The sequence below is a fragment of the Quercus lobata genome, chromosome 8 (assembly GCF_001633185.2).
Source record: "Quercus lobata isolate SW786 chromosome 8, ValleyOak3.0 Primary Assembly, whole genome shotgun sequence".
Lineage (NCBI taxonomy): Eukaryota > Viridiplantae > Streptophyta > Magnoliopsida > Fagales > Fagaceae > Quercus > Quercus lobata.
Genome location: NC_044911.1, coordinates 45,633,087 through 45,645,019, shown reverse-complemented (window position 1 = coordinate 45,645,019; position 11,933 = coordinate 45,633,087). Strand labels below are relative to the sequence as shown.

Genomic DNA, 11,933 nt, shown 5'->3' with positions numbered 1-11,933 from the left:
GAATAAAGTTGGAATACAAGAATATCAAAAAGACCCTCCAAGCCTAATTTACCTAATGTACTTAAACCCTTCGAGTTTCAACTCCCAATAGACTTCACCGAGTCTGGTTTTCACTAGTTATCCAAATCCCGAAATTAGCTCCAAATTACACCCACCAATCAATGGCTTCTTCCAATGCTTCCCACACACACCAAAACTTCTCTCAACACTCAGAATAGGTGATGTAAGTGTTTGGGATAAGAACCTCTTAAGGATTTGTAATTGGAGAGGTAGGAGTAGAGGAAAACAGAGAGAAATTGTGTAGATAATTGCGGGTTTACAATCTCTAACTCTCAAGTGTTTTACTAGGGTTTTCTTTCTGAAAGTCTCCTTACAATTTAATGGCTAATGTGGACTTATATAGTGTGGGTAAAGAAATGAGGAAAACACTCTTTAAAAACATCCAAGCAGAGAGTTTTGCGAGTCACTCGTGGGTTGGCTAAGTCACGAAGTGACTCGCAAAATATAGCCTGGCAAAAGATTGTTCAAATTCCAGCCTGTACTTCTCACATGACCTTTCATGGGTTGTTCACTTGCAAGCCAGTCGCGAGCAAGTCGCGAACTTCATTGTCTTCATAATTCCTCACCAAACTTTCACACTCAACCCTTACATTAAATCCCACAAACATACAGGGAAATGATTGAACAAAAATACAATCAAATATGACATTGAATTAAAGTCAACAAAAACATAGCTGTAAATCACAACTTTACAAATATTTAGAAAGTAAAATGACAATATATAAATTATTTAGTAAACAAATTATTTGGGGGATGGGGGGAGCCCATTTGTGGTCTTAACTTGACTCTCTCCCTTATCATATATATGTAATATAATAAAAGTTTAATATTTCCAAATGTGTTTATGTCATTAAAAAAAGTCATAGATATTAATTTAAACATTACAAATTATACAATATACTTGACTTATTATAAACGTATTAAAACTGTTAGATAATTTATTTTTAAGTGAAAACTTATTACCAAGGCTCCCATAATTATTAATTTACAGTTTTCATAAAAAAGTCACTTACACATGCATAATTTTAAAACATAATAAAAATCCAGTTAACAAAGTGTTGAAGTACATTGATTAAGGTTGAATTTTTATTTGTAATTGATCAATTTTTTTTTGGAGAATCACAACATTCAATTAAAGAGGTACTTATTTATTTGTTTTTACTACTTCTCCATGCAATGAGACCCACTCGATTCCTCCTGAAGGAGTCCAATCAAACACCCACTAACATATTATAAAATGGGTCTTGTTAATGGATGTCTTTAGAGCATTTGTTAATTGACTATTTTATGAAAGTTTTAATACCATTTTTATGAGAAATATAAAAAAAACTGTCAAAAAAGCATGGATTTTTTTTCAATAAAATATTTCATAAACTAATTCTGTTTTCTCTTATAAAATTACCCGACCAGAGCCAGCAAGCCCAGCACTAGTGCACAACAAAGACAACTAGATGGATTTACCAAATGAAAAGGACAATTATTAGCTACATTGTGGGCCCCCGAGCAGAACTGCCGAGGAAGAGATTTATTGGGCAATTGGCCCACGTATAACATCGGGCTCAACAAAAGAAAATGGATAAACCAAATTGAATTGAATGAAAATGAACATGAAATAGTGTAAACACCCCATTTGGAGCACCAAATAAGATCTACCCACATAAATTCTCATGCAAATCCGGACCAATGACCAAGTGGTCAACACCAACACATCTCATAAATTGAAATACTAATTAATATCAAGTGCTAAGCCTGATCATTATAAGTCAGCACCAGCTTTGAAATAACAAATTCAAGAAAGTTCAGCAGAAAAAAGAACAAAAAATTAAATGAAGTTTAAATGGTCCATAGACCAACTGATACATTCATAACCACTTGCCATTGTAGGCAAGATGATAACTCTCCATACATGAAGTGCTTCCATACACGAAGTGCTTGGAATACAAGGAAATGAGGGATTTGAATTGTAAAATCAACAGTATATTAATGCATATATTTTTAACCATCTCAAAAAGAAAAAAAAAATGATACATCTATTCCCTTGGACAAAGTAATGTTCAGGAGTTCAATAATTTTGTGCTCTCAATTACTTGAGACACTTGACCCGTATCTTTTTACTTTCCTTATCTCAAGTTTAAAAAAGAAAAAATAAAATTCAAACACATGATATATCAAAGTATAAAACAAAACACAAAGTAAAATAGAAGATTTGTATCTTAATCCGACCGCCTGGAAGAAGGTTCTTGGCCATGAATTTTGCCTAGATTTTGTTGGGTATTCTTTTTCCCATGCAACATTTGCCACTTTTTAAGACCCTACTTTGAGCTAAAACATGTTAATCACAAAAGATGCTGATAGTTCCATTGGATAACTCGTTGAAAATTGAAACAAAAATGACACTATCGCATACATGTATAATGAAGCTAATATAACTTGGTTGATCGCAATATAGTCTACAATTTGTTGACAAATGTAGGCTAAACATGACACCATGAAAACATCAGGAAGATGGAGGCCCTTTGAAAAAAAAAAAAAAAACCCAAAACCCAGGGAGCCACATTGTGGAAGCACCATCTGCTTGCTGTGCATGGTAATCTGACTAAGAAAACAGTTCACACAAAAATTCCACATCTCACTATGGCGTAAGATCTTGTGAGATTGTACAATCAAATGATGCTGCTACCATGTAGACCAGTTGACTGCAACGGTAATGTACCATTTGATCACCAAGCATGCTGAAGATGACTCATTGAAACATTGACCAAAAATAACCCCACTCCATTGCTGATAAGATCCTGTAAGGTAGCAAAATCGGATGATAAGATGATCCTCTTGGCCGAAAAGATAAAGCACGAAATATATAGTAGAGAGGACAACCATAAAACGGGTGACACTAGTAAATAAAGATTGAAGAACATTTCAACCTAATTCTCTACCAAGCCAGCATAAGACCAGCTTGAGAGTTCAGTGCACGAGTAAATAAATAACAGAAGCCACAAGCCTAACAAATAAATACAGATACAAGTAACAATTCAGTGTACAAAAGAGGATTCTCATGTTATGGGTGTCAACAATGTTGCCAGCTCAATAACAACAAAGAAGATATAGGGCTCCTTTGGATAGGCTGTTCACAAAAGTGCGTTTTAAAAACGAATGTTTTAAAACGTGCGTTTTGAATTTGGTAAAAATGTAAAAATATGAATTTTTTATTTTTAAAGTTATATTAAGTGTTTAGATAAGCTATTTTAAAAGTGGCTGTTTTGAGTGTAAATTCCAAAAAAAGACTTAATTATTTTGTTAAGGTTATTTTTTCATTTTTCCTTTAATTAGTGTTTGTTTTAATTATTATTGAAAATAATTTAATAACAATAATAATGTTGTCGTTGGAATTCATGGAGAGAAATTTATATAATTTAAAATTGAAAAAGGAAAAAAAAAAAAAACCTTCAAGAGAAAGATATTAAAATGATTAGGAAAATAATTATATTAAAATAATTACTAAAAAAAATAAGCAGAGCTAATTATCATCAAAGCTAAATCATGACATATGGATCCAAAGCTTATTGACTTGTTTGGCTACAGAGCTATTGCCAATGAATATAAAGCTTAGGAAGGCTGCACAAAGCTACATCTGTAGAGCACCTAGTCATATATTATCTAAATCTTAGTAAGATAATGTGCAAGTAAGAAAAACAAAACAGAGCAGGCTCACGAAATGCTAAAAACAATACAGAGAAGGCTCACAAAATGCTGAAAACAAAACTAATGGAGTTCAACTATTATGCAAAATGCAATGAATCGCATCAATTATGATCGAAAGCTTAAAGGCCACATCTAGAAATTTTTAATAATTTTTAATTCCAGTTAGTTGTATTAGCAAAAAGCTCTAACTCAAATGCACTCCCTCCTCCAATAAAAAAGGGGATAGAGAGTGAGATCACAGGTTCAAGGCTATTGGATGCATGTGTAATTTACCAATCCACAATAAAATTTCCCTCTATACAACCTTCCACTAACCAGCTCAAATGATACTCATATGGCACAAAGAAATGGAAAGATGCCTTGTTGGTACCCTGGGGGTCTGATTTCCACTTGGGTTCCTAGAACCTAGTAGCCAAACTATTAAAAATTTGGACAGTACTGATTATTGGTATGTCTCCTCTCTCTCTTTCTCCCTCTAATAGTTGTACACAATCCAATATGGTGAAAATAACAAAGTGGGGCAACAGGACTCTTGGAATCCAAAACAGTATGAGCAAAAACTGGAATCCAAAATAGTACGAGCAAAAACTTAGCTTACCTTATGAGTAATGAGCAACAGAGTGTATTGATAGAATTTCAAAACATTGCTAATCCAATCTGCAATTAATTCTAAAGTTTGGAAAGCACTTTGTGAATTGAAAACTATGAAAATTATGACTCATTTCATTAATAGTAAGATGTCTCGTAAACAAACAATTATGATGCACATTTTCAAGCGTAGGATAGTGCATCACAAACACCATCAAACTTATTGGGTTGTAACAAACTTAGAAAGAAATTGAACCCCAAAAAAAGTGAAAACCCCACAATAATGGGATACTCTCTTTCGTTAGTTTCCAGCACAATATCAAGTGTTATAAATTGTGCTAGATATTGGGCCCAGGCCAACCCAATCAGGGAGCCATTATGAGCCCAACCAAGCTGAAGGGAGCTTACTCTTCCAAGCTATTATGAGGGATTAGGAAAATCACATCATTAAAAAACATGGCAAGTTCGCTTCAAGAAGAATTTACTACAACAACAACTTGATTAACTGAGATACACATCCTAATAGTCTCCGAAGTACCTGCATTTTCACTCACACAAAGATTATACCACATACAGCCACTGCCCCCAAGACACTTGACATTAAGTCTAGTACATAAAACCATATCTTCAGCTTGAGATTAATGCACAAAACACCATGGACAAGATAATGTAAAAAAGAGAGAATCAAATTAAGGCTTAAATTAGTCTAACCTCTCAAATAAAAGCTAAACTTCCTATAAGACACAACCACTCTGGTCTGGAATCCAATTCCAACATCAAGAAGTCAAATTGAGATATGGCAGCTCATGTACATGACAGAAAAACAATTATAGTAGTCGGAACAGAAGCTTTTGTAAGTAACAAGTGAAAACTCAATGGTATCTACGAAAAAAAACTCAATACTTTCAAATAGCTCCAGCATTTCAAATATGCCGTCTTCAGCAACGCTTAAGCATAATAAAAGCAATGTAAAAGCCTACATGTACTACAAACAACGTTATGGCTGTTTGTAGTGCTTTTGCTTTTGTTCCTAGAGGTGTATGCATGTGTATCATTTTTTTTTTTTTTGGTTTTTCATTGATGCTTAAATGAGCAAGATGATTATGCATTTTTTGTGTATTAGAGTAAAATGAAGCTAAAAAGCAATAGATCAGTGCATTGTCATCAAGGTTCTAACACTGCACTTTGTAAAGTTTGGTGAAGCTCAAATTTGAGCAATATCAATTGTAGATTTATATTTGTTGCCTTTGTTTGCTTCAAGAACTATAATTATACTACCACTATTTAGTGTTGAGGGTAAATTGCATTTTTGGTCCCTCAATTTTAAAGATTTTGGTCTTGCAAATTTTTAAATTTAACAATATAATCCCTCTGTCTAAAAGCCATGAAAGTTGAATTATCGGAAAAACACCCATTTCCAAGGGCAAGTGCAACTCTACAAACTCAGCTAAAATATATGGTTCATATACGTGTATTGAAATATATGGTTCATGTAAAAGATGTATCCAATATCTGGTCATATAAAAGCTGACAAACATGATAGCAGACTTCTTGGTAAAGACCACAAGTAAAATTCTTTATCATTCCAAATTTTCTCCATAACAGCAAATTGTCAGTTTCAATAAATAGTATTTTTGCTCTTCTCCCCTTTGTTATCAGAACTATGCCCACTACAAGCACATAGAGATAGACATTCTAACCCTCAACTCCCCAGCAGCACACATAAATAGATTCCAAAATCTGTCAAACACAGAGGGCCACCTCGCATAGAGAGGATACACAAACACTATACTGGAAGTGCATTTACAATACCCATTAAGCTTTTTATCACTAAAGAATGTTAAAAATTGAATTTTTATCAAAAGCCCATAAACACAATCATGATTCTTGAATGAGAAACCTAATAAAGAAAACTCCTTCATCCATTTATTCCCAACCCACCAAAAACAAAACACAGGGGTCTGATTCCAATGATATCTATGTGTCTACAAATATAAAGCAATAATTATAATCAAAACCCAAAATGGGCAGGTCTCAAAAGCAGCCAAAAACCCAAATAAATCCACAACCCACGAAGAAACAAAAACAGCAGCAGCAACAAATCTCTCAGCCAAAATAAGTTCTAAAATTTTGATTTCAAATTCAAACAATCATGTAACCCACCAGTAAAAAGCCCAAATCTATAACATAAATTCAGCAGAAGAGGAACGGAGAATTGTTACTGGGCAAGCAGGATGAAGAACGAAGCAGAATTAGGAACAGAGAATTGAGAGCCTGTCGAGACCGAAAGAACAGAGTAGCAGATATACATGGAGGAGTATAGACTAACTGAGAAAATAAAGGAGGAGATATACATGGGGGAAGGGATAAAGCTGGTATTTCCTATCGTATTGGCACTATTTCTTATCGTATTGGCTCTATTTTGATTTTCTGAAGGAAAAAAAAATAGCGGTTAGCCCATCTGTGTTTCTGAAGAGGCAAAGCTTCGCAGTGTTTTGCAAACGTGAAAATTCTGGATTTTGAAAACGCAAACATGCTGATTTTGTGGAGCCAAATGATTTGGCAAATCATGTTTTGTGTAAAACGCGCGTTAAGGATTTGTAAACAGCCTATCCAAACAGGCTCATAGCTCCTACAAACAAAATAATGTACTATCCTCATTTCCATATTTACAATCTATACCTTAAATAGGCAAAACTAATTTATTTACAATCTAGGGGTGAAGTCAAGAATTTTTATTTTTATGCATGCGTCTGTCCTAAAAATGTTAGAGAAGCTTCATTAAGAATGTCAGTAAATAATAAATTTCACTAGAAAATACACTAACTGGGATTATATTTGAAAATTTTGCACCTTACTTCAAATCCCAGTAGGACTTCAAAACAAAACAGTATGCTACCATAAACTCTCCATCTCTTTAGAAAAAGCAAGACTTATGTTCATCATGCAATTACCACCATATGTAACTGATCCACAATCCCAAGGGAGCATATCTTAGCATTTAATGAGTGACAGGTAAAGTCAAAGGCCAAAGTTGCCACAATTCTCAAGTCATAAGATCTTCATCTAAGGTATGAACATGTAAGGGAGTAAACCTAAAACGTCTATTTCTCATATCATTAAAGAAATGAGACAACTTCTCGATTATTATTTCCTATTCTCTACTATTATCAATAGAATGAAGAATGAGTAAACATACTTATCAAAAAAGAAAGAAAAAAAGAGTGGATAAACAGAATAATGCAGTTAGTAAGTATATAAACACTTAAACAGGGTGGCTAAATTACAACAATTCCCTTGCTCCATGTTTAAGTTAAACCAAAAGAATTTGAAGCTGAAATTTGTAACTCTTAAAAAAAAAAAAAAAAAAAAAAAAACTAAGAGTTTCACTTTTTATAAGCATTAATGTTGATTAGACAACTTATTCATTCTACCATACAGTTTAAAAGTCCAATTTACTTCACTTTCTTAATTTATGCTTACAATACAAACAACAGCCAAATAGATGAAAGCTAGCCCTTGGGACATCACTAGAATCATAATACAGGGATTCATTTCACACCTGATTCACGGATTCAATACAATGTTATTATGTCTCTAGAAAATTAGTTCATTTTCTACTTGTCAATCTCTCAAATTTGATGTTAAATATCTGATGAAGATTCATGTTCTCTAGAGAAATTTTCATTTGTACTATTTGATTTCTCTCTTAATATCTATATTTTCTAATAAAAAATATTTAGCCATTTACTGGGAAAGAAACAGGAGGGCAGGGAGTACACAATGGAAAAGGGAGGATCACAAAATATTTTTTCACAAAACTCAGACTTTTAGAGGGATGGAGAAGAAAACCAATGCACTAAATACGAGGATCATGCTGATTATATCATAACACTATGCATAGTTTGTGTAATAACAATATACATAATGGTTGCATGTAACTATCAGGCAACATGAAACAAGAACGAAAGCTTTCCTGTATCTGAACAGATCTCTCAGTCTACAAATGACTCAGCATAAGCCCCATTGTGTTTTACATTTTTTTTTTTTTAAATATCAAGTATTCCTAATAGTAATCAAAACAAAAATTTGCATGTACTAATGATGGTTGCAACACAATAGTAAAATAATAAAAGTGAGGAAATTGTTTCAAATAAGTACTTACTCAAACTATTTGGCAATTATAAGTGTTGCAAAGCTGAAGTAATGCTGCTTGATTTGCTGGATCAAGATATTGATTGATGATCTGGGGGTATCTACCAGGAGATCGGGAGGAAAGCCCAGCCAATGATGCTACCAAAACCTCCTTTGGATCCTTTATATCTTTCAGAGGATCCTCCTCTTTCTTCCCAGCATTGTAAAGACGGACAAAGGTAGCAGTATAACCCACATTTTCTGCAATATCTGGCATTTCTTGTTCCTCCTCAACCCTATCCTGCTCTGGCCGTGAAAGGAGAGTAACAATGCTATCCAGCATTTTTCCCCACAGTTCAACATTTGCAGCATCCAAAAGAGCTGGAGATTCACCTATAAAGCATATAAGCCTGGTTGAAGCAACTGCAGTCAACTTAAGCTCAATGGCTCCAGTGATTAGCTTAAGATTAGGTATCCAAAACTGCTTCACAATCACGGAAAATATGTTGGCCTGAACAGAATTCATTGAATCTACAAGCTTCATAGAACCATGTTTGACTACAAAGAGTGACATAAGTATCAAAAAAGACTTCAAAAACTTTACTGCTCGCCATTTTTGGAGCTGTCCAAAAAGGATAGCCCAAATATTACAAATGTTGGGTTCAATTACATCGTATTCAAGACTCTCAATAACGGTGTTGAGCACATAGAAGCCCTGCTCAGCTGTACTAGTCGATGAGATAAGTGTGTTGAATATTTCAAGCACCTTGATAAGCCTCCCCTCTTGCTTAAGCTCATGAGGTGCCTTTTGAAGGAAGGCCTGAAGCAGACGCACAAGTGCTGGGACATTTGAAGCTTTTTTCCATGACTCAGGTGATAGGAGAATCACAAAAATCTGCATGTAGCTTGGTGGAATGGGTGGTCTATTCAATTCAACAAGCTGAGCCAGCAGTTGAAACGCATAAGGAAAGAATTCAGTTACATCATTGGCTAATATCAGCTGGAGGGAAGGGAAGAGGCCTGCTTCAAAAGCTGATATAAGAGAGGGGTCCCTCTCACACGTCCGCTTGACAAGAATGGCCACAGACTCAAACAGATAGTGATTAAAAATTGGATTCTTTGGGTTTTTGCAAACTTCCATGAGAATAGAGGTCAGTCCAGAAATGCAAGTTCCAGCAACCTCAGAAGATATTTCTGCTACCCCAAGAACCCGCATGATACACTTCATTATATATTGATTCTCCTCGGACTCTGGAAATTTGAAGGCATTAAATAGGTTGGTCATCAGCTCAACAAAAAATGGAGCAATGTCGTTTGCAGTATACCTAGATCTTCCCCCCTCATCCTTGACCAGCAACAGTTTCTCAATACAACTTGCAGCATAAGAATGAACTACATTCGATTCTGCAACAAGGAACCGAATCAAATCTCGGAAAATCTGAATTGTAACATCCTTTGATATTTGATTCCTGAACATTGTAAAGAATTTCAGTGCACCTGCCTTAAGCATTGGAAACCCATTCACATCCTGACCCTTCAACTCTGGCACAATAACTGAAGCAAAAAAACTCTGAACATCAACAAGATCTGTCGAGACCAAACTACCCCCAGCCTTCTTAGTAGCAAGGGAGACAACTAAGTATATGGCACAGTCCTTATCCTTCCAATTTGCAACTGGGTTTGCAGCAAACGAAGTTAACAAATGCTGAATCTGTGCAGAAACTATCTCAGTGACCTGTTGCTTATAATTGGTGGCAATCCCTTTAAGAAGCTCACATGCAATTCTCCTCCTAGTATCAAGATCACTACCCTCAATATCCCTCCGAATGAACTCAACATAATTCATTTCAAAGAGTTCCTCATCCTCCTCTCTCAACCTCACATTCGGTACCACAATACTCTGACAAATCTGCGGTATCACTCCCTCACCCGCAAACAAAGCATGGTGCACACTCGTGCTCACCGTGGTCAAAAACTTAATCGCAGTCACAGCCAATTGATCACGACTCGAAGATTGAGTCACAGTCCCCAATAAACTCCAAACTGCAAGCGCAAAATCATTCAAGTACACCTGAAACTCCTCCTCATTCTTTTCCATGTAAAGATTAATATTCTCACACACCGCAGCCCTAAGCTCATCTACGATGGCTAGCCCATCAGCCCCACTATTCTCAAGCACAGGATAATTAGTAATTAGATATTTCCTAAACTCAGTCATCCACTCTTTCATATGGTCCTCGAAAAACTCGGGCAATTCTTGAAAATTCAGTGAATAGAAAATCCTACAACACAACCTCTGAGACTCGAAAAGCGGCTTGATCACGGCCGGGGGACTGACCGTGGCGGCAGAATCAATTAAAGCCGCGGTTTTGAGAAAGATTTCTAACAAAGGCGCGGCGAAATTATCCAAACAGTATTTCAAATCAAGCAAGAGATCATTGGTTTTATACTGATAACGAAACTTCTTAAATATAGAGTTAGCAGTGCCGAGAATACCGTTAATGGAGGCATAATCGGAGGCCTGCGACGCCTTCTGGAGCTCGGCAATAAGCTCCGGGAGCAATGTGGGCCAGGATTTGGGGAAATCGTGCTTGCCGATGAGAGCTAGGGCTTCGCTGAGCTGGGATTGGATTTTGGGAGTGGAGGAGAGCATGAGGCGGACGATTAGGGCTTTGATTTCGGCCTTTTCGGAGTCGGGGATGAAAGGGTTGGATTCGTCGGGAGAGGCCGGGGCCCATCGGGCGCGGAGGTGGTTTTTGAAGTTGACAGAGGCGGCTTGGCGGATCTGCTCGTCGACGGAGGGCTCGGAGACGAGGCGGAGAACGACGAGGCCGTAGTTGGGAGTGTCGGCGGCTTTGGAGAGTGAGGACTCTGCGAGGCGGCGGGGCTCGGGGGCTGGGGAGAGTGTGTGGAGGAAGCATTGGGAGAGGAACTGTAGGGTTTCAGGGTTCCACTCCATAGCAATCCAAATTGATTTTCAGATTTCAGAGGTTTTGAGTGTTTCCTGGTTATTGATGATATTAGGGTTTTTGGTGGTTTGTAGAGAAGATTTTTGAAATGAAAAGAGGGAAACGTAGAGAAATTTTGGAAGTGGGAAAGTGTCAAGGAGACGTCTACTGACGAAGGGTTTTGCATACAATGGTTTCTTTTTTTTTCTTTTTTTTTTCTTTTTTTTTTTGGGGTAAATTTCACAATCCTACCAATTTCATCAAAAAGACAATTTTGTCCCTGAACTTAAAAAAAAAAAAAAAAAAAAAAAAAAAAAAAAAAAAAAACGCCGTTACTTTTTGTATTTCCTCTCCCCCTCTCTTCTCTGAGTTCTCCATCTCAGAACTCTATCTGTAATGGAACTTAGCCACGGTGAAGCCCATGATTTGGTCACCGGCATCAACAAAACCACCAATAAAAATCTCTTTCAAAACCCAAAAAAAAAAAAAAACAGCAAAAATCCA

The 11,933-nt window shown here is 36.1% G+C and overlaps 1 protein-coding gene across 1 annotated transcript; it reads right to left on the bottom strand.

Moving 5' to 3' along the window:
• Positions 1-2,392: 2,392 nt before the first annotated feature.
• Positions 2,393-11,641, bottom strand: LOC115955345 (exportin-2). The gene is made up of 2 exons (XM_031073450.1): positions 8,513-11,641; positions 2,393-2,852 (listed from the first exon to the last, which is right to left on the bottom strand). Exon 1 carries the CDS (start codon positions 11,438-11,440, stop codon positions 8,513-8,515), a length of 2,928 nt encoding a protein of 975 aa, XP_030929310.1. The 5' UTR covers positions 11,441-11,641; the 3' UTR covers positions 2,393-2,852.
• Positions 11,642-11,933: the final 292 nt, after the last annotated feature.

Excerpts from the sequence above, each read along its gene's own strand:
- LOC115955345 (XM_031073450.1), bottom strand. The coding sequence starts at position 11,440 with ATGGAGTGGAACCCTGAAACCCTACAGTTCCTCTCCCAATGCTTCCTC.